The sequence below is a fragment of the Athene noctua genome, chromosome 5 (genome assembly GCF_965140245.1).
Source record: "Athene noctua chromosome 5, bAthNoc1.hap1.1, whole genome shotgun sequence".
NCBI lineage: Eukaryota > Metazoa > Chordata > Aves > Strigiformes > Strigidae > Athene > Athene noctua.
The window spans coordinates 31445804-31468832 of record NC_134041.1 but is presented as its reverse complement, the minus strand read 5'-3'; the positions used below and the strand labels follow the sequence as shown (position 1 = coordinate 31468832).

At 50.4% G+C, this 23029-nt stretch overlaps 1 protein-coding gene across 6 annotated transcripts; it reads right to left on the bottom strand.

The window, feature by feature from the left end:
- Nucleotides 1–16: 16 nt before the first annotated feature.
- LOC141961403 (ADAMTS-like protein 2) lies at nucleotides 17–23029 on the bottom strand. Of its 6 annotated transcripts, none has more exons than XM_074908277.1 (18): nucleotides 22774–23029; nucleotides 16478–16615; nucleotides 12690–12765; nucleotides 12094–12196; nucleotides 10991–11136; nucleotides 10140–10263; nucleotides 8826–8906; nucleotides 8222–8397; nucleotides 7530–7950; nucleotides 6529–6949; nucleotides 5599–5705; nucleotides 5283–5412; nucleotides 4708–4921; nucleotides 3908–4063; nucleotides 3352–3522; nucleotides 1457–1633; nucleotides 630–774; nucleotides 17–521 (listed from the first exon to the last, which is right to left on the bottom strand). In XM_074908277.1, the coding sequence occupies exons 1-18, from the start codon at nucleotides 22953–22955 to the stop codon at nucleotides 403–405; spliced, it is 3087 nt and encodes a 1028-aa protein (XP_074764378.1). In that variant the 5' UTR covers nucleotides 22956–23029; the 3' UTR covers nucleotides 17–402. The 6 variants fall into 6 exon arrangements, with proteins under 6 accessions (XP_074764378.1, XP_074764380.1, XP_074764379.1 ...); XM_074908279.1 differs by having other exon boundaries at nucleotides 17–518; XM_074908278.1 differs by having other exon boundaries at nucleotides 5283–5409.

The window sequence follows — 23029 nt, the reverse complement described above, 5'->3', positions numbered from 1 at the left end:
TTGTGACACAGAATTTTTTGGTGTGTTTTGGAAAACTGCCCTTGTAGCAGAAGAAGAATCTGCAGGGCAGACCAGAAAGATGCCTGCTGTTGCCTGTGCCCTGCTGCGGTCTGGCCTCTGTGCCCTACCGCCTCCAACGAGAGCTCTTCAGGAGGATGACAGCAGGGACAGGCTTTCCCAACTCACTTCTCAGTAGCTTTCTAGGAACTGATGGTTTGTCTTGTGTAAAATCCTCTTGGTGGAGAGGGATGACTAAGTCCTAGGAATCCTTCCTCGCTGAGCAGCCTGGTCTACTGGGACTGGCACCACAGCCAAGCCAAGTGGGGTAGCTTCAAGTGGTAAAGTCTGGCTCATGGGGACTCTTGCCCCTGAACTTGGAAGGAGAGTACGGCCTGGCAGCGGTCAGGGTGACTTAAGCCGACACGACCAGCAGCAAGCCTTCCTGTAGTACCAGTGAGAGCACAGCTTCACCTTCAGCACCAGCACACAGTTGGCTGTCGCTTTGTCTTCACAGTCATCTTCTGGGGAACAGAAGCATCCGCAGAAGGAGTTAAAAAGGAGACGTGCTTCCCTGGACGGAGCAAAGGGCTCCCAAGGGCTCCTCTCCCTCCCTGCCCTCCCAGTCTTACCTGGTGCCTCTGTGGGGCACAGCTGGAGTTGGCACGTCTGCCTGGCTTCTGGTTTGGAAGTGGGGTCACAGCCCTGAGCCAGCGCTTCCCCCTGGTAACACTTCACCTCCCGCAGTCGCACACCAGCACCGCACGTCTTGCTGCACTGTTGGGATCAAGAAAAGAGAAAAGGGATGTGAGAGGCATTTTTTAAATTCTTCTGTAGTTCCCAAGTTCTTTCTTCCAGTGAAGCCTCCCCATCCCTACTTTAGAGACTATTCTTGAGAAGGTTTGGGTCAAATCCTACACTTATGCTCCCTTTTTGTTGCTGGAGGAGAGCCTCCCTGAGCCAGGGCTGGGGCGAGCAGGGGAGGAGTTTGCTTTCACCTCTTTAAAGCAACTTGGAATTGGTTTTGAGTATTGATGCTGTGACAAAAGATGGAGAACATGGCCGCTGTAAGCCAGACCCAGCTTCTCCTGTCCACTCATTCCCTAAACACTCAAGTTCTGTGATTCCATGATTCTGTGAAGTTAAAATCAAGGGAAAGCAGGGAAAGACAAAACACTGACTCATGGCAGAGGAGGTGACACAGCTGTATCCTGTATGCCTGCATTGTGGTGCATGCTCTTGCTTGAGGCAGTAATCCATGTGCTGTAAGGCTTTTTCCAGCTTGTGTGGGCCAGTCCCTCCACCTGCTGCTTGGTCTGCAGAAGAGCAGAGCTCGTGGTCCAGGCCAGACCGAAAAGCCCTCAGCAGCAGGCTGCTAGAAAGCCTCAGTGCAGGTCATGCTCCACCAACCAGGGTTATCAAGCCGCCTCTCCCCCTTCCCTACCACCCCAAGCCCTACCTGAGACCAGGAAGTAGTGAACCATGTTGAACATGGCCTCCTGAAACAGGCAGCTTGTTCCTCAGGTTTCTGAGAGGCTTGACAGCGCTTCTCGGGGTACTCCCTGTACAAACCATTCTCCAGGCCCGCACACAACACGACCCGGGTCTTCGTCCCTCGCCCACAGCTGGCATCGCACTGGGAAAGAGAATGTGACAGCCAGGTAACAAATGATGCTAGTCAGCCATAGAGCTTCAAGATGGCATCCTGCTCAGAGGCAAGGTGCTTAATGTCTGTGCTAACACCAGTCTAATAGGGGTAGTGCTGCCCAGGTCACAGGAGCAACGGGTGTCTGCAGAGGAGTTGAATTTCTTAGGGAGTGGGGACAGAAGCTGGTAATTTGTGTTTAGCCAGCACTGAGGATGCCGAATTCACCTTGGCTGGCCTTGAGAGCAGCTACCACAAGGGACCCAGAGCAGCCAAAGTAGGACTACAAGATTCTGTCTTATGTGTAGCTATGGTCTCAAAAACCATGTAGCAACCTAAATCTTTTGAGTACTGACAAGCTTTGCGTGGGACCAAGGGGACCAAAGCGGTGCACTGCAGGTGATTTGCCTGGCCGAGTACTGCTGAGCCCAGAACTATGCAGGCTTAGCTGGGAGGACTTGAGACCTGAGGACACCACCAAGAGAAGCAGCAGGAGGCAGGATCTGATTCTAGCTCAGCTCTGCCTCCTGATGCCCACGGAGACAGTTGCCAGTGTGAGATTTCACTGCTTTGTCCCCTTCTTCATGGCAGGGCCAGCTCAGCGGGCTTGCATCCGCCCTTGGTCATCATGTAAGCTCAGAGCTGATCAGCAGAGAGAACTCAGCAAAGGCAAAGAAGCTGGCCCACCCAAAGGTGGGGAACTCAGCTGGTCTTTCAGAGTTCAGGTGAGTTTAATATCCTGGATGCAGTTTAAAAACTGTACTGGCATACTGCATGTGACCCACACCACAGGCCAGAGCAGGAGAAGGTTATGGGACTGCTCTAGGTCCCCAGGTTTAACCAGATTGTGCTCATTACCAGTGCTGGAAGGAGACTCAGCTGAATGTAGTCAACAGCTATAAAAGGTAGCAAAAGGAAAAGAGAAGTTTAGCTGTGGTTAGAGAGGAGAGGGCTTGGCTGCTTCTCTGGTTCCCTAGAAACCCTCTTCCTTAGTGCTTTGTGAATCCCTGTTTTGCTCAAGACTTAAAAGGCAAAGCCCAAACCCTGCAGCTGATTCCATGTGTCCTTCTGGTATTTGGATCAGCTTGTATTGGGAAGCCTGAAGCCTCTAGGCCTTGAGCAACAGAAGGGAAGTGGATCGGCAGAGACCAATTGTTTGGTAGAACAGGGCACCTGGACCATGTTCACTGCACTCTTAAGTCCTAAGGCAAGTACACAGTTGTGGTCTGGATGTGACCTCCAGGGCAGGGATCTGGGCTGTGGTTCAGGTTTACCTCCACCTATTATTTATCATAGATGAAGCTGGGTTTGTTGAGGCTTTTTCTTTAGTGGCGGGACTCAAATCTTGGGGGGGCAAGTGCGTCTTCTGGACAAAGTGCTGTGCTGAGGTGTCTCTAACTGCCAGCTGGGAGTCAGAGGTGGGAGAGGAGGAGGATTTCCTTAGGATGTTGCTGCCCTCCAATGGAGGTCCCTGGGAAGACAGCAAATGCCACAAACTTTGGGGTGGTCTATATGGTATAGGGGGGACAAGCTGGGTTATGCATTACTCCTTCCTTCTTTATAAAAGGAGCTAGGAAAAGGGTGCAGCTCCATGGCTGGAGGTCACACCATACAACCTTGCTCTACCAAGGCAGCCAGGCTCCCACCATCTCCTGTGGGATAAGGGGTGGGAAGGTGGGCTGAGAACACAGGGCTGGGCTTGACTTTACCTGCTCCCACTCCTGCTCCACCCAGTGTGCGGGGCAGTTCTTGTCTCCGCAGGGATGGACGGTCAGGGGCTTGGTGGCTGGGTCACACTGTGAGTTGGAGATCACCTTGCCCTCCAGGTTGCGACATGCGATGAAGCGGCTCATGCGTCCCTCACCACATGAACCTGAGCACTTGGAGGAATAAAGGGCATTTAGACACATCAGAAAGCAGAAAAGTGAAGGGGTCAGGACTGGTGGTGCAGGACACCCGAGTCCTGAGCCTAGCCCTGCCACTGGATCTGGGGCACTGGATGCCAAGGGTCTTTAGAGGTACACCTGGTCAGGGGCTTCCATTCTCCAGGTGCCGTGAGCTTCCCAGATGGAATGGAGCTTACCTCACAGCTAATCATAATTTACAGCATGGAGAGGCAAAAATACAGATTATTCTGTTTCTTTAGCTGAGCCTCTGCCAGAGAAAGCTGAAAGAGAGCAGCAGCATGACTGCCCACCTGCTCCCTCCCGCCAGCCCTGCACCACCGGCACTGGGTGCAAGGAGCAGCAGCCCCTCCGGACTCACCGGGCCCCAGTCCGAAGCAGTCCAGCGGCGGTCGCAGGGCGGGCCTGTGCACACCTTCTCGCTGCTGGGCTTCCGGGACTCATCGCAGAAGGGTGCTTCCACTGAGCAGCGCACCTCCCGCTTCATCGTCCCCTGCGTGCCACACCGGGCCGAACACTGCAATGGCCATAGAGAGTCACCCCCAGGTCTCAGAAGCAGAGAACAAGGAGGACAAGCAAAGGTGAGGGAGGCAGCTACGCCTCCTCCTGTTGTCCCCCTGTAGCACTAGGTGGGAGGGGCAGGGCCCCAGCAGGGACAGAAAAAGGTGGGTCTGTCTCTATCTCTGCTGCTTATTTACTTTAGGTCCTAGAGCTCCAATGCTCCAAGATGTGGATGCCTGGACTGCTGTTCAAAGTCACTGGGCCACTGGCCCAGTCCCAGCAGGCTCTGTAAAGTCAAAGAGATTCTGATGGCATTTTAGCTTCTCTGTATCTCCATGCTACTGGTTCACCCTTTGTTGGATAGAATCATAGAATCATTTAGATCCTCTGGAAAAGGGAGACAAAGCCTCCTGCTGGCAGGGCTTTCATTTTGTCAATGACCTGCTTGGAAAGTGACCTTAGAAAAAATTTTTTGCAATGGCCTTTGTTTGCCAGGCAGTGCCAGAACAGGGGAGTGGTGGGTAATGGACTTCCTGCTTCCCCAGGATGCAGTTGGCCAGGGGCTTCCTCAACACCCTGCTTCTGCCAGCCACCTTCCTCCAGGCCCCAGCCCAGCCCCGGCTGCATACCTCTGGGGAGCAAAGCTTCCCTGCTGCCTACCTCAGACCACTCAGAGAGCTCCCACTGGGGCCCGCAGGCCTTGTTCTTGCAGGCTTTCCTCTCCATGGGCCTGGCCAGCCCAGCTGACTCGCAGAGGTCGTCATAAACGGAGCTGTCAAAGCCTGGAGCCAGCATCTTCCAGCAGCGCACAGTGCGGTACTGGTAGCCCTCACCACAGGTCCTGGAGCATTCGCTCCACCAGCTGGTCTCCCACCTCCATGAGCAGTCCCCAGGAGAGAAAGCACAAAGGAAAACCCAGGTAAGGGGGACAAGGGACACGGGGTGGCTGAAGAGTGCCTGCATGCCTGGGACTCTCTCACCCAGTAGCTGCTGCTGTGAATCTATTCATCACATATATGTCTGTGTTAAAGCAATGCTGGTCTTGAAAGCCAACTTTGCAATTAGCAGGCAATTTAGACAGCAAACTCCCTCCCTCTTTTTGCTTACAAGAGAATACAAGGGCTTAGCTGTTTAAGTGTATCTTCCAGCCCATAAATGGCTGTACACTTTGAGCAGAAAATGATCCTTACAAAGACACACTGTCCCCGTGGACAGCTCATGTCATTTCCACTCACCTTGGCTGGCAATCTCTCCCTGTGCAAAATTCATGAGTAGGTTCTGGTCGGGTTAGGGCATCGCAGTATGTTTCATCCACCTCCACTCCATCGTACCGGACACACATCGCATAGGAGGTGCTGATACCTGCTGGGCAATCAAGACCCTCTCTTGGTCAGGCTCCTTCAGATCCAAAAGTCTCCTCTCACCATGATTAAATTACTGGAGTGCTCACTACATCTGAAACTCTACCTGCCATTTTAAAATATACCAGTATTCTCTCCATCAACAGCCAAAAAGGACTTCATATGAACAGTTGCTTGAAGCCAAACCTACCTGAAGTGCAAGTGGAGCTGCAGGGGGCATAAGCTGAGACCTTCCACCGATACATGTCAGCCAAGCTGATGTCATCATGGCCCATGGGGCTCACATCAAACTCGTTGCTGTGGAAAAAGGAGGTAGTGTGAGCTAAACATGAAAAATTGCTGCAAACATAAATTATATTGAAATTCTTCCTCGCTGTCTTTGAAGATGGGAAGAAACCCAGTATTTCTGCTATCTGCCTCACCTTGGGCAAGGTGGGCCACTGATGAACAGAGACTGTAAAGCCTTGATCCATCTCCTGAATTCAACTAGCAAGGTTGTAGATAGTCATGGATCAACATCCCTCTGTGAGGAGGCAGTTTCTAGTAGGTCTTGTGTATATTATGGTGTTTTGACCATGTGGGTGTCCTCAGCCTCAGTTCATACTTGAGAGGTATGACATTAGGTTGGAAAGGAGAGCTCAAGCAAGGGCTCTCTTGTCATATAATGTGGTGGGAGTGTTCACACATGGCTTGCCAGCAATGTTTAAAAGTTGGCCCTCAGTCTCCTGCCAAATGTTTACTTAAGTTACAGAAGTTTATGTGCCCAGAGGAATGCAACAAAAGGGGCATGCTGTGGTGGTAAACGTGTGTATTTGACATGCTATAGACTCCTGGCCTTTATAACCACATCAGTGTTGGCCTCGCAGGTCCTGCAGCACCATTTCAATGGACCCCTTAGAGGCAGGGGGACCTGAAATACATTCTGGTATCCGTGTCAGGCCAATTGTGACAATCAGTCTTTGGAGGACACAACCGTTGGTCAAGCATCTACAGCAGCTGCCATGGATAGACACTGGTGAACAGGGACATCAAGGACAGCAGTGAGACTACCAGGAGATTGGCTTGAACTTCCCTCCCCAGCTAACCACACTCCTGTTTTGCCCAGGAAATCAAGTGCCACCTTTCAGTGCCAGGGGCTTGCAGAGGCTCTGCCTGGCTGATGTCCACGGTTGGGCTGGCACCTAGCAGAGGGCTCTCCACAGATGCCATCATGCTGTAGTTGGCTGCTTCCCCCTGTTTCCCAGCAAATGCCTCCACCTTCAAGTCCTCCGGTGAGTTCTTATGGGCCGGCACTTTGTAGAGGCCCTGTGGCCACCAGGAAGCTGTGAGGGTCCATAGTCCTGCTGTGGAGTTCCTGGGGGCCAGCCGGGCTGCCAGGTGCTGCAGCTCCCTGCAGAAGGCAGTGTTGTGTGGGTCCCGGTGACACAGTCGCCTGAAGAGGCGAAGTCTAGAGGATGCTATGCGGCTGTTCTCTGAGAGCTCGGGTCTCCTCATGCTGTAGGGTACAGCTGTGCTGATGGAAATCTGATTGAACTTGAGACCTGGAAGGAACACAGGGATGCTTGAACTATACTGGATGCATGTGGTATTTAACAAGGCAAAAAATATTCTGAATTCAGCCTCAAAATCATAAATTGCCACCAGGGTGCACCAACAGGCCTTAACTGCCTTGATGAACCTCATAAATACTCTGCCCATCAGCTCAGGATCTCCATTTAAGCTCAGGCCTGGGCCCTCAGGTGTACTTTGTTCCTGAACTGCCATTTGGCTTTCCCAGACTGACCTCAGGTTCAACTTGTGACTTTGCTTCCACTCGATAATCACTGGACTGTTGCTAGGCTGTGTTGCTGTCACTGCTCTGCTTGCCAAGCTCAGGTGCCGTGGGACTGCCCTGCCCAAGAGGGCACTGCCAGACCTGTACCATGGCCATGCTCTCCCAGCTCCCCTTCCCTCACTGAGCTACTGGCCTTGCTGCTCCCTGACAGTCTCCACCCCGCTATTAATCATCATTCCCTCTTGTCTGCCCTGATGGTAAAGCCACCTTAGATTTCAAGAAGACCAACATGGGATGTTTGCTTTCAATGAACAAAATGGGAGGGAAGGGAAAACAAAGCAACCAACCCAACTCTGTTTCTCCACCAGCTGCTGCTGCTTCCTCCTCCTCTTCCTCTCCTGTGTTTGCATGGTAGACCCGTCTTATCTGGAAGTCATACTTCTTCTCTTCACCTTGTTCCCAGCCCCAGTCCCGAGTCTGACCAGTGGAGTTGGTCTGGAAGAACTGCGGGTGGCCAAAGCCTAAATCTTCATGCCCTTCTCGTAGAGGAAGCTGTTCACTGGTGTCATCTGGTGACAGAGTGAGCCACGTGGTGTTGAAGTCCTGGGCAGCTCTGGAGACGGCTGGAATGGGATGGTTCTGGCTGGTCTCTGGTAGGTGATGATAGAGAGGTCTGTCTACAGCAGGGGCTACAGTTCGGAGAGGTGGCGTCCGTGGTACAGTGTAGTCATAAGTTATGTGTGGCATTTTCCCATTAAAGTTATAGTACTGGAGGCAACAGGAAAAGAAAACAAAATCCCTTTTAATTTAAGAACATTTATTTCCTAGAGCACTATTCTAGCCGCATCCATTTTGTGACGGATGTTAAGAGAAGATATCACACCCATAAACCTGAGGAAACCCCCCAAGACTGGACTCCTCAGCCACCTACACACTCAGGTTTGGCTTGGGAACCAGGTTAATATTCCCTTTGTCTGAGGGAGGCTTACAATTTTGGGACAGGCAAGACAGGAAAGCCTAAAACTAGCTCCTCACATACCATGGCATTCAGAGACTGGTTAGTGGGCCCATGAGCTATGATATACTCCAACCCATCTGAGTTCAGGCTCGAGGGTCGCCGGTACTTGAAGATCGTGCCAGCTACCCTGAAATTCTGGGGGTTGTCAATGGCAGAGTTGCCGTTGAAGAAGAAATGCCCAGATTCATCTGCGAGCGCTTCAAAGAGAAAAAAAAGGGACAAATGTGATACTCCATACAGAACACTGGCATTGAGGAGACCAAACAGCTCATGACCAAGAAAAGCTGGACAGAAAAAGAACCACAGGCCATCCAGCATTCATCTTCCACATCAGGTGAGATCAGCGGTGTTCAATGCCTGCTGCTTTCATTTCCCTCCAACAAGAGCACCAATGTCTTCACAACAGCGACTGCCCATGAGCTTGGTTTCCAAACGTCCCTCCTGCTGCTGGCTGCTGGAGATGTGGTAGCCTTGGTTTATGGAGAGATTAAGTGCCCCAGTGCTACCATGGAGAAAATGCTCCCAGACAGCTCATTCACAGCACACACAGAGTGCACAGAGCCCTCCTCCCACCTCCCAGGCAGCTCAACTGGGATCTCCACATCCAGACGGTTCCTCTGCTTACCTAGGATGTTTTCTGTTTTCCTGCGCTCAATGATGAGGATGTCCATGGCACCAGCAGGGATGTTGGTGATGAACACATAACCTGGGGAACAGAACAGAGGATGAGGAAACCCTGAGGACAGAATAAAAAGGTCTGGGTAGGAAAAGCAGTTCATGGGACAAGTGTGTATGTAGGAGGACAGCGCTGCCCATCAGGGGCAGGGCACTAAAGACATAAACACATGTTGTGCCCATCTGTGAGCTCTAATCCCAGCCCCCCTCTGAAGTCCCATTACAGATCACCATTACAGGTCTCTAAGGCTTAGTCTGAGCACTGCTGGGTTTGGAGTCAGGAAGGAACTGCACAAGCAGAACAGTCTGGCTTTAGGTGTGAGGATGAATGGGCTCTCATGCTCTTTCTGGCAAGAGCACAGAAAAAGCTTACTAGTGATCAGGGCGGAAGCTGAACAGAGGATGCAAAAGATCATAGGTCCCCTCAGCTCCTGACTCAACAGAATTTGTTTCAGGAGTAGCATAAAAATTGACCTTTAAAGGGAGAGGAAATAAGAAGGCTCTTAAAGTTCCGTGGTTTGGCAGCTTGTCTTTCCTGCTAGAAATGCAGCTCTTGTCCATTCTGTAAGATTTTATGAGGACTGGAATGGGAGGCCAAAACCCCTGCTCTGGAAAGGAGCCTGAGTGCTTTTCTAGTCTGGGGGTCTGTAGAGAGTGAGGCAGAGTAATAAAACAACAACGGTGTGAAATGATGTTCCAAAAGATCCTCAAACCACAGTTAATTAATTACTAATGAGGATACCACAGTCTATTCCTTCTGTGGGTAAGGGAATGGGCCATGAGGTTTCAAGGGATGAATCTCAGCCCAGTTTCAGAGGGACTGTCCCTCATTCATGCCAGCCTTAGGACTGGGAAAGCAGCAGACCAAGTGCAGGCTGGAACAAATGCTGTGACCCTCATTACAGGAGCTTAAGTTCCAAATGAACACATAGCACAAATAAAAGAAGATTCATTGATCTCTTCACATTATCTGAGGAAGGCAGGATGCCAGAATCAATAGGAACAAATAGATCCCCAGCTGCTTCCTATTGTAAAGAGGTGAAGGGAAACATTACCAGCCTAATATACAGCACATCAAACCAATCTCCTCTGATGATTATGTGAAAAGGACAAAATACAGGCATTTAAGCAGGGGTGACAGTCTTCAGCTCTTTCCACTAAGCAGCTGGGAAACTCCTACTCGCATTCAAGCCAGTCACTCTTCATGCCAGCTGGTGGTAAGAAGCAGCAGGTGAAGTCTCCGGACTGTGGTAGCAGGGAGTACCTATCTGTGAGACTGCCTTTCGGAAGCTGCCCGAGACACGGTGGCAAGTGCTGCCGTCCCCTCCACACACCCTGCATCTGTCCATTGTCCAGGATGAGTACAGGCTCCCATCGCACCCAACTGGCTGCAAAGAATAAAACAAGAAAGGGTTTTCTGGGGCCATCTTATCTCCACAGGTCAGGGTCTTTCAAGGAAATGCTACCACGCTCTTTTGGTGAGGTTCTGGGTGGGGATGTACGTTAGGTTGGAGTGGAGTAATGAATAAGTTCAACAGCAGCAGAAATTCACCTGTGTAACTTGTGACCAGCTACACTGGGCCCCTTGAACCTGGGGCAGAGGCTTGTGTGCATAAGTGAATGGAGTAAGACTCGGGTAAGCTGTTTCGGTTCCTTCTGTCTCTGTATTTAAGCCAATCCTTCCCACCGAAATAATGACACACAACATTGCTCTCCAAGAGATGCTGCATCTAAGGCAGGCCTTTCTGAGGTTGTAAGGCACCTCTCTGTAACACTATATACACCTTCATCCTTGCTGTATGAGGTGAAAATCAAATATAAGATCTTTAAATTTTTTTTTAATTGGATGACTATGTACAAACCTGCAATTCTAGTCTTCTCTGTGCTGGGAGGAAAGTGCTGTCACTCGGTGGGAATATATGGATGTATATAATTCCCTTTGCGTGACCCTCTCTGCTCTCCTCTAGCCCACAGGCATCCAAGAGTGAATGTAATTAGTCTGTGTCAGGCCTTGGTTTCAGTTCCCTGCTGGGAGCCCTGGCCTTGCAATGACCAGGAGGTCCAGTCATGCACTTACCCTCCCAATTTCTGTACTACTTCCTCCCAGAGCCTCACCTCACACTTCCCATTGATGCAGACCCCTTGAAAGGTCCTGTCCTTGCAGGAGGTACCATCCTGTGCTCTAACCATCAGCTGCCTCTCTCCACTCCGGGTGGTGCACTGGAGGTCACAGGGCTTGTTGGAGATACTGGTGTAGTCATCTGGAGGGACAGGGGCAGAAAGTCACCAGGCAGATCAAGGTGCTCAGAGATGGGCAGGGAGGGACTTTCCTCTTATCCATAATGATGGATTGATGTCACCTTGGATGTTCCTGCTGCTTGAGATGAGAACCAAAGGCTACAGATTCTGGAGTAGTAAAGGGGTCATGGTATGCAGCTGCAGCTGGGGACCATGCCTAGCAGAAATACTTCTTGCTGGAAAATCCTTCTCCTTGCCATACCCTATCCCCTTCACAGTGACATCCCTGGTGCCAGACATGGAATCTGCATCAACAGATCCCAGGTCACACATGAATACACAAGAGCAAGCAAGACCTGTAAGAGGAGTACTGACTGTGTAGGGCTGTGGCCAGCAACACCCCATTCAGCTGAGCAACTGAAGCTAGAGGTGCAGATGTTCTATGTTCCCTTGGCTGCTCATTTAAAGAGAAAAACAGGTGTGTCCAGAAAGAGGATAATAATTTAGGTGAGCTCAATCTGGGCCTCAAGGGACAACTGGCAACCCATGTGAAGCAATGTGTCTTGCCTGCTCAGGAAACGGATAGGTGTCCTGTTCAGAACAACCCAACACCAGCCCAGCGGGAAGAATGCTGGGTGACTGAGGCAGCCAAAATGGGAGAAGGCACAAAGAGCATGAACACCCAAGATGACTGCTGGTTAGCCAAAACAACTCAGAGAAGCCTGTGTCCTGTCTGCCCACCAGTGCTTGCTGATGCAGGATCCAAAACAGGAGCGATGTGGTGAGAGAGGAGGCCTGGCTGGGTGGAGCGGTTTCTGTGAAGAGACAGGGAACGATTTCTCCAAAGCAGGGAGCACAGGCAAGCAGACCAGCCAGGAGCATCCATCCCTTGTACTGCAGGACATTTCCCTTCTCCATCTGAGAAGATCCTGTGGGTGTTGTCTCACCCTGATCCCTTGTGTGAAGCTGTGAAAACCCACCTGGATAGAGGGGCATCCAGTGGTAGTAGCGCTTCCCAAAGGCTTTGGCATTGAAACTGGAGCACTGCTGCTGTTTGAAGCTTGCTGTGTTGGCTGGGCAGGGCTATGGAGGGAATAAATGTGATCAAAAGCTCCCTATGTCACAGCCTCAGTTGTGATAGCTGCTTGTCCCTGCTACATCCTTGGAGGATGAAAATGCCCTGTCCACCCTGGAAGAAATCAGTGATGGACTCCAAGGTGCCACAATACAGACAGAAAGGCCAGGCCTCCATTGCCAAAGGCTCCTCAGACAGCTGTATTTAACAGTCCTGCAAAAATTACTTCCAGCAAAGGGATAAGCATGCTGGAGAAACTTTGTCCCTCCCCTCACCCCACAAGAAGTTATGTTTGTATATCCTTTTCCCTGCGAGCAGAGCCCATCTCCCACGTCTTCAAAGGCACACCATCAACCACTCCAGGAGTGGATTGTACTCCTTGTCTGCACAACTCTGACAGACTAGTCGCACCCTCAGTGCTGGTGCTCTTGCAGCTCCAAGTGTGACCCCAAGTCCCGCATTCCCCAGTGAGGACCAGTCAGTACTGGAAGTGGTTCTCACCTGCTGCTGGCACAGTTGGTAGTGCTTGGCTTGACCAATACACATGGTGCTGTTTTTTCCCTGGGGCATCTGGAGCCTAAAAAGCAGAAAGAAAATGAGCTGGAGGTCTGTGAAATACTAAGGTGTTGAGGGTGATAGAGAAGTCAGGCCAGACTTAAGGGGGAGAAGCAAGGCAGGCATTTTATCAGAGCAAAACTTTCTGGATCTAGATTAGCTAGCATCTCCTCTGAAACACTTTTCAGTGCTTTTAGGTGGACTTTGATTTTAGGCTACTCTTATTTTGGGGCAGGTTGAGCAGACGAGGAACAACTGCAGTATCATCCCTGTGCTCCTTCATCTCTGAGCTCTGAAAAGGCTGATGTGACAAAAGGACAATAGACCCTGATGATCCATCACTCCCACAGAAGCACCCAGGATTTGCAGTGACTGGGGGAGTTGATTTCAGGATTCACTGTGTAGTAGGCAGAGAGGTGGCACCTCTTGTGGGGACTGGCCACCTTAAAAGACTTAGCAGGAAAGGCTTGATGCAGATGATGGCCCAAAACACTTTCTCAGCCCTTGATGCTTTAGCTCTGAAATGCTGGTGCTTCAACCCCAAGCCCCAAATTAAGGTTGACATACGGGTGATTCCCACAGCCCTTCACAAAGGGCGGGTGAGTTTACCTTTAGGCTTCCCTCCAGGGTGCAGCCGGCCCTGCAGGGAGAGCCGTTGGGTAAATGAGCCCCAGGTGTCTGCATTAAGTAACCAAAGGTCAGGTGTCCCACTTGGGGATAAAAGCTGGGACCACCTGCAGGAAGGGCAGTGTCTGTCTGTGAGGTGGATGCACTTTGCAGAGTTTCCTGTTGGGGAAGGGCCTCCTGCCTCCCTGGAACTGGGCTCCAGTCAGGTCTGGCTTTGGTAAACACGGGCTGTGTAGAGATTCAGTATGTGGCTTCCTTGGTCTTATGTACTTGGCTTGTTGACTTGGTTGTCTCCTGTCCCTTCTATGGGAAACTGCATTTCACCATTTATTCCACCCATTGTTGGTTGTGTGGTGTCGTTGTTGGGGTCAGTGGGATTGATGTCAATTATGTATAATCTGACTTGTTTGTACCCCCAGTGCTCACCCATGTACTGATCCTTTTGTATCAAATACAATTTGGTTATTGGTTCATATTTATGCTAGGCCTAATAATTGGCAAAACAAGCTCTGGCCAGCAGGAGTTACCCAGGGGATACTGGAGTCCTTAACTGATACAAAGGAAAAAAAATTCTTGAAAGCTGGAAAGATGTGTGGAGAATGGCTGAAATGACAGATTAAGGCAATGAGGTCTGTGTAAAGATAAGCAGCAGATGCGTTAACAGCACTGGGAACTTAGGATGCACTGTGTAATGAAGAACCTCGTAGGCATATTCAAGCTGGACAAGCTAGAGGTATTGCAGCTGTCCCTCCAGAGCTATGCTTTACATGATGTAGGCAAAGCCTAAATTTACACCAAGAGGCTTGAAAACTGCCTGCAGACTCAGGCAGAAATTGTGAGCCAGTTCCACCTGTGAAACACTTAAATTCTCCTTAAAACTGCAGAAACCTTCTGGCTGCATTTTATATCCTCATTTTTTTTTTAAATTCAGACTTGATCACTGCAGTAAAAGCCCTCCCATCTCCAGCTCTGGAATCAAGGCTAGAGTAGATGCCAAATGGAGAGAAAAATCTCTCTTCTGGCAGCAGGCAAAGGGCAGAAGGGCTGCTCTGGCTGTGGGGAGTGTGGGACAGCCCCAGGCTCCCTCCTGCCTGAAGTGCTAAGGCTTGGACAACAGGGCCCAGCCAGAGTTGACCTATAGATGAATCCTGTACATTTTATAACTGATAACCATTGTGCTAGTAGGTATTGTACTAGGTTATAATGAACCACTTATATGCTGAGGTAAAAAGTGCTAAAGTGTTAAAGTACTGAAGCCTAAACAACAGGCCCTGAGCCGAAGGTGCTAACTTACTATGTAGTCATTAGCAAAATATGTATCCACATTAATGAAAGATGTAGCTTAGATATCATATACTCATTACTGATAATGAATGTAATGAAAACACGTCTATCCTGAATATATTTTTTATCCTTCTTTGTGCAGGGGCAAGATAACAAGGCCATGGAGCCAGCTGTCCAGCCTTGGGACCAGATGTGTGGCCCTGTTCTGAAAAGAACATAAGTAAATTAAATAAGCAGAGAAACTCCCTTGACTTCCTCCTTGAGCCCTGGCCAGGCTCTGGGGGAATTCAACTGGAGAGTGAAGCCAGATGTTTTACCGCACCATAGTCAGGTGGACTTGTTTATTCAATACTATATAAACCTGGACCCTCTTACAGTGACTTTGGAAGCCTCACCTACGGGTGGAGGTGCTGTGCAGGACTTCCCACTTGCCGGGACAGGCTCTCCAAATCCTCGCTGTAACCGGGGCTCCCCAGCGACTGCGGATCTGGATGATGGTAATGTATGCAAGTGGTGAGGGATCTTTCTTAATCACTATTCTCCTTCTCATGTAGTAATGATTTGATGCATTACCCTGTATTTTCCTATTTGTTTGCTTTAAGTGCATTATTCTGTCTTTTCTTACAGCATGTTTTCTGTATTACTCTGTTACATTATTTAGTTATCCCCAGTAAAATACACCTACTTTTTTCACTCTGGTGTTTAATTAGTATCCTTAATAAGCAAAACACCACCCTCTGTTTCCCACTGCTGTCCCACAATGGCCACAGTGTGCTGGGGAGGAGGAGCAGCAGCAGAGATGCTGAAAATCATGGTTAGCAGGGAGGCCACATCCAGACAGAAGGTACTGCAGCATATCTGGACCCTCACTGTGCTGCCAGCCAGCCCACACAAAAGTTTTCTGCTGCAGGAAGGAGAGCAGGTTGGGGGCCCTAGCTTGAGCTTCCTCCACTCAGGAGTGTATTCACGCAGAAGGGAAAGGGGCTGAGTGTGGGACAGGCAGCCCCTGTGGGCTTGCTGTGCTGCAGGATGCCAGTGCTCATTAACATCTCAGGAGTCTGGAGTAGCAGGTTAGAGGTGCTGCAGGAGGAGGAGGGCTTGGTGGCAAGGTGACCCAGAAGGGGCAGTGGGAATTCAGGCAGCTGAAGTTCCCCAGCTCTACCCAGTCCCACTGATACCAGAACTGTAGCAACTGTAGGGGACAAATGGAGATGCTGTCAGGTGACAGTCAGATAAATGGCAGAGGGGAAAAAAAACTTGCAAGCTCTGCAGGGAATAAAGAGGGGAAATTGCTGAGAAGTGGCTGACCTGGCTGCTGCCAGGAGTAAATCAAGTTCCCATAAAGTGTCTGGGAATATGTACCCACATCCTTAACACAGGAACCAGCTACAAATTAGGGTTAGGTTGGTCAGAGCAGCCTCGGTAAGCAAGGGTTTGCCAAGGAAAGAGGAAGAGGAATAGAGATGGCTTTCTCCAGCCCACAAACCTGTTATCTTCAAGTCTCCACAGACCCCAAGAGGGGACCAGCCCCCTGCTCCCCATCAGATGAGGCAGGCTGAGCAGGTGATGTGTTCAGGGGGATTGTCACCTGTCCCACTGTGGTGTGCTTCTCCCTCACCAGCCCCCCCCCCCCCCCCCCGCCTTGCCTGCCCACCACCTACCCCATGGACAACAGTCACCTTCCTCTCTGAGAGGCCACAGAAGAGGAAATGGCCAACCCTGCAAACCCAGGAGGTTCAGTCCCAAAACACAGGTCAGGGACACCCCGTTTTCCCTCTGCCACTTGAGACCTGACCAAGGGCTCAGGCTGGGACACGACTGACCTCTGTTGCAAGCAGTGCCTCTCCCGGGACATCACGCCTCTCCCGCAGGACCGGGAGCATGTGGACCAGGAGCTCCACTCTCCCCACCACTTGGTGACTTCTTCATCCCAGGGGCCAGCTCCATCTGCTGCCTCACTACTGTCCTGACAGAAACAGAGGATGGTTAGCTGGAGAATCTGGCTCCTCACCACCCTGGATAGAGAAGGGCCTTCCAAAGGCAGCTCCCCCAGGGACCATGTCACCTGGATGCCTTCTAAATGGACAGCACTGGGACAACTGTGGCTGGCTCAAGCTCATATGGGGCCACACCAGGCTTACACCTCTCAAAATTCAAATTTCCCTCCAAGACTGAGCTATGTATGGGAAGGAGGATGCCTCTGGGTTCTCATGACACAATGTGGAGAAGGGCTGTCAGGCTGGACATGTGTGTCAGTAATGCCAGTGGCAGCCTGACCCCCAGTGTCGCTCCCAGCCCGGGTCAGACAAACAGCAGATCACAGCTCATGCTGCTCGCCTAGGCCTGATGCACAGTCAAGAGAAGAGGAAGAGCTGCAGCCCTTGGCTGTGCGAGACCTGACTGCAGGGAAGCTGGGGGTACGCATCTGTCACTCGCTGGAGCTGCATTTCAACAAATACAACTTCTCTTTGTGACTAAATCAGCTCAGATTCAAGCTCCTCACTCTTCAACCCTCACAGAAGTAATTCTGTAGAGTGCTTCAGAACCAGAGCCTCCTGCAATTGCTGTTGTCCCCTCTCCCCAGGCACCCCACTGTGCTTGGAGGAGGATTGCTCCCTCTCCCAACATGCCTTGCTGGGGCTGAGCCTTTAAATTTGGCAAACCTGAGGTCTTTTGGTCCCAGGGTGGTCACTGCAGCAGGCTGCTGTTGGCTCTGCCTCCACAATTCCCAGCAGGTAAGGGATTCTGGGTTTTAGCTGGTTTTTTTTTTTCCTTGCAGTAACTTCCTGTTAAGTGTTTGATGGCCTAAAATCTCCCAGAAACTTTGGCAAACTAGCCTGTGCAGGAACTAATTTGCTGTTTATTGAAATACAGCTGTGAGTAGTGTTAAATGCAGCAATGAGTTTAACAAAAGACAGTGACTGGAAGGGATTTATCCAGCTGAAAATGCTGAGAGTGTTAGTAGGAGAAAATGAATAATTTGTGTGTGTGTGAAGTCTGCTATGCTAAAGTAAGGACTCAGGAAAGTTGTATCGGTGCTACTATTAGCAAAACATGCTGGTTTGACGCAGCAGCTGACAGTCCTGTTGCAAAGAACCAGTCTGCAAAGCGTAACTGATGGATGTGAAAGAAAACTCAGCAGGGTTTGCTCATTACTAAATGTGCTCTGTTTACTCTTTTGGTTGACCGTCTCTTGGCTTTATGCTCTTTGATGGTGCAACATAGCCAGTGTTCTGCATCTTGTAGTCTAATTCCTGCCTGAGAACTTACCATTTCTACAGCATCTGCCAACAGAACATTCTCTGGGCAGAGGAGATGCAGCTGGTTTTATGCAAATCTTTTAAAGTTGTAACTTAGTGTGGCTGAAATGTGCACAGTGCGTCTTCCTGGGGATGATCCCACAAGAGAGAGCATGTTGAAAATAACATACTCTGCTGCAAAAAAGCACCATGTTACCTGGCCTGACTCCCTAGGGATTACAATAGTTGAATTAAAAAACAATAAAACAAAACTCTTTGCTGATCTTAAATGTTCTGGCTAGAGCTGACTTGCCCAACAGGGACCAAATGCCACAGCCAGCAGCTGAGTTGCTCAAGAGAAAAACAAAATTTAAAAGAAACTGACATATTTTTTAAAATACTTTATTCTCTTCTTCCAAATGATCACCTTAATCTATTTCCTCTGAGAATTTTTGTCTGAGTGTGTATTACAGGACTGTCAATGGAAATGCTGACTATGTAGCTTCCACATTCACAAAGGAAATAAACCGAAAGTCTCATATTGTAAGGTATTTTCAGCTAAAATCTTTCCCTGACCCCTTCTGTGCCTCTCTATAATACACATGTCAAGGCCTGTGGAGGAAAAGCTCTTCACAACTGTTGGGAAGGAGAATGCCAATGCTTTATCTGCTACCTGTACTGAGAGCTCAGCGCAATACAGATTCTCCCATAGCTGGGGTAATCATCAAAGTTGATGTCTCACCACTTCCCTGAGTAGTTCCATGAGGCAGATAGATTGCCTGGAGGAAAGGCATATGGACCAAAAGTTGCAATATTTATGTTTTTTTTCCCCAGGTGACAATAAAAATTTGTGTAGCTGTAATCTGCCAGATTGTCCTGCTCCAGAGATCTTAGGTGAGACAGGGCTGAAGGGAAACAGGCAAAGGGAAGTGAAATAGCCTGGTTCTACTGACCTAACCCTAGACATGAAAAAGACTCTGTATTTGGAGTGGTGGAAAGTTGCAGACTCCTTTTCAGGGTTACTGCTCCTGGGTGTTTTGCCTGGATGCAGAGAGACTTGGCACATGATGGTAGAGCTGAGGTCTGGGGAAGATCAGCATCTCTGCCTTTGCGTATCTCTTTCTTACAGTTAGAATAGGAAATGTTTCTTGCTGCACTGTGACTTTCAGGAATAACAGGAGCCCAAATGAAGATTCACTGAAGGAGGCTAGTCAGAGATTTTTTTTTTTTAATGTAATGTGTTCCCCTATATCCATAAGCCCCATTCCTGCTTCCTCTCTGCACTGGAGGAATCAATCACTTTTTAAGTAGATTGATTTGGCTGTCAGGTTTTCCATGACCAAGCCAGTCCTTGCCTAGGAGTATTTATCTTTGTGCAAGCAAGGACAATGCTGAGCTGTCCCCTTGGCCAGTGAGACTTACAGCATGACTGCATCCTAGTCCTAGGCCTGGTCATCTGGAAGGGGAACTTCAGGTACTTAGAGCTGGGGCAGCTGATTCCAATATGTGCTGAATTTATTGTATTGTCAGAAATAAATCTGCATTAACCATGACACACAAATGGTTCTTGATTTTAATTAGAGATATTGCACTTTCAAATTTCCAGATAATAAATTAAGGACTGTGGGACAGAGTCCAGATTAGATTAGCTCCTAGATTTAGTTCCCCAAGCCCCCCAACAAATCCCAAGAGTCACATTCTGGCCAAGTGAATCCCACCGCTCCACCCTGTGCCTCCTCCTCGCAGAAGTCAAAGGGGTTTTACAATAACTCTTTTGAACTCTCCTCGATATAGGAGATGCTGGAGCTGCTCTAATTTGTACTCTGCTGCAGAATCAGAGAAACAGAGCAGGCTAGAAACACCAGAGCAGGAGATGCACATAGGTCTAGTCTTTATAAGGCTGGCTCTGCCTGGGCTTGGGTGAGGGCTCTGCCTAAAGGAGGTAAGAGGGTCAGGTACGATTCCTTAGATGATGAGGAATATAAGGCCTAGAATTCACATCCATAGAAGAGACAGACCATATGCCAGTTCAGCCAGGTGCTCTCTGCAAGAATTTCCCCCAAGGCATTTGTGGCTCGGCACAGGGCAACTATACAGCTGCAGTTCCTCTCCGAGGCTGAGTTATTTCTGTGCCTCTGCACCGAGGCTGGAGGCCAACTGAGTAGGTGAAGGTTGCCCTCCTGTCCCCTTGTTGGGGGGTACAGAGCTTTGAACCCCAGCCTGCAGGGAACTCTTCCAGGATGAAATGTCTCCAGATGCGCAGATATCAATGACAGAAACATGTCTCTAAACCAGCCTAGCTGAATGCTTTTCTGTCTAACCGAAGACCCAGCAGCTGCTTCTCCTCTCCCCCCTGCCAAACAAAGGCTGCCAGACAAAGTGCTTCAGCCCTGCAAAAAAAAGGGTGGGCCTGCTCTGACATCCTACTGGATTTCCAGGCGGTCTTTCTAAAGAGCTGAAAGGGATAAATTCTCTGTTGACTCTCTGTCATGCTCTGGATCAGCTCTGAGCTATGCTGGGTTTCCCAGAAACATGGGAATAACCACAATTACTGTCTCGGTGGCCCAGTCTCCTGTGTTGCTTATTGTTGTGCCTAATCTTGAGATTCATTAGAGCCTGGGTCCTGGAAAAAAAGCTGTCTGGGAAGAGAGACCACAAGCATGCCTGTCTAGTTCCCTTGATGGAGGAGCATTGGGGGGGGGGAAAGCTCTCTGTGTCAGCCTGGCATGCCTTAAGGGCTGGTGCACCACTGAAGGGCACAGTAGCTGTCGTAAACTTTTCTGCTCAACCCTGTCTCAGCTTATAAAACTACCAGAAACAGCAGCTGAAAATGAAACAAATTCTTCACAGATCTTTTCTGAGGCCATTAACTGCATGTCGTCTACCAAAAATTTCCACAATCCCTTTACTTAAGGGCTTCTCTCTATAGCACACCACACCACTTACTGAAATACTAAGTAGCTTCATGTCTTAATGCCTGGAATGGATATCGCATTATTATCTGAAAATGAATGCCCATTTCACCTCCCCTGGTCTGGGTTCCCTGTGTCATCCTCTGACTAAAGCTGTGGTGATAGACTCTACCACAGCCCTGAAAAAAAACCCAACATTTGCAATTATGCCCTGATGTTTTACAAAAGAATTGGTGTTTGCGTAAAGCCATTTCTGATCCTGCCATTGTTTTATCCTATTTGGGTAGACTAGATAGTTTGTATGACTCAGTGTTGGAAGCAGACACAAACCCAACTTTTCCTTAGATGAGCTGAAACAAGGTATTTGAGAAAAGAGTTTTCCATGAAGGGAGAAAAGCTATCCTGAGGTAAAATTAGCAATGCAGAATAACTTTTATGGAATCAGGAAGAATGCTAATCTGGGGAAAAATGGTAGCTTGCTAAAGATGTGAGAGTAAAGTGGAGATCTATCTAGTACTGTTCATAATCCTGTCATGACAGAAAGTTCACAAGCAAGTGCTGCACATCATTACAAAATACTTGATCCAAGTCAGTTAAGTCTCTGGGGCAAACCGGTAGAAATTATGGTAATCTGTGAAGGGGAAGAAGGGAATAACAAACAGGTGGTGTGCACAAGAGGCATCTCTACCATCACGTTTTTCAGAGGCATTGAATGTACTCAGCCCCACGTAGGAAGGAATTTGCTTACCCTATCTCTGGATTGAGACTTTCTGTGACACTGTGTAATCATGTTGTATATAGAAAATGGGACAGCAACAGGAACTGCAGGTTAATCCCCGAACGACCATTTTGTGCACGGTCTTGCACCAGAGGTATCAATCACTACTAGCAACCACGTCTGCCAGGCCAACTCGCACCACACAATCCTCGATCAGAGTGTTCTGCGAGGATTCCATGTGTTCCATGGAGTCTGGGGGGTGGGGGTGGCAAACACAACCCAAACCCCTCTTCCTTCAGCAGAACAGAATCTCTTTAGCAGCAAAGAAATCTGTCTGGGTTCCCCTCGAGGAACGCTGAGCCACAATGCACGCACTGACCCGTGAAGGCAGGGGCACAGCCGGCGCCCTGCAAAGCTGAGATTTCTGTCTCCTCTGCCACAATCACGGGGTGATTCTCCCCGGCTGGGCCTCGGGAAGGGGACAGGGACTGGCTGAGGGGTTTCAGTGCAGCTGTGAAACGAGTGCCACGAGGAGGGCCAGGCTGAGGTCCTTTGTGGAGGAGAGCAGAGATGAGGGGAGTGCGGGGCTTTGACACCCAGACGTGCACCCCACAGTGGGTAAAGCAGCTGCCTAAACCCCTGCCTGAAGGGGCAGGGGGGAGAGGGAAATCTGTTTTCAGCCCTAAACGTAAGTCAACCCTCTGCTAGGGATGGACGGTGGGAGTAACCTCGGGCGAATCCTCAGCCAGGGAAAGGCCCTGCTCCCCCATGGTCCCTCTGATGATGCTGGGAAGCCTCCTCAGGCGTTCTCTCGCCCCCGCCGGCCTTTTATGAGTGCCAGGCCTCTGGGGAGCGGGCAAAGCGTCTGGTGCCGGGGTAAACTTGGGGGAGACACGGCAAAACCCCTTTCTCAAGCACCTCAAGACTGAGGGAGGGCAGCGGGGGGGCACACACCACCACCACTCCCCATGTCTAGGCTATCCCCTTCAGGAACCAGAAACCTGCGGGTAAGGGCGAGGGGCCGACGCGCTCCCCTGAGGCGACCGCCCGCTCCCCAGCGCAGGCTGGGCCGCCTGCCCCTGCCCCTGCCTCTGCCCCGCGCAGGCCCGGGGCGGCCGGCACCGGCCCCGCCAGCTCGGCGCGCCCCTCCTGGCCCCGGCCCCGCCGCGGCTCCCTGAAGGGAGGGAGGGAGGGAAAGAGGGAGAGAGAGGGGAGGCTCCGCCGCCGCGAGCCCACCCGCCGCCGCTTACCTTAGCGCCGAGGGGGGCGGCGGCGCTGAGGAGGAGGAGGAGGAGGAGGAGGAGGAGGCGGAGGCGGTGGGGAGCGGCAGCCATGCCGCGCTGCTGCTGCTGCAGCCGCCGCGGAGGAGGCGGCGAGGCGGCCCACCAGCGGCGGTAGCAGGAGCAGCCGCCGCCGGAGCGCGGGCCGGCATGGCTGAGGGACTTAATGACTTTACAACCTGCCGGGTGACGGGCGACGACCCGCGGCGCGGCCGCTCGGCGGGGG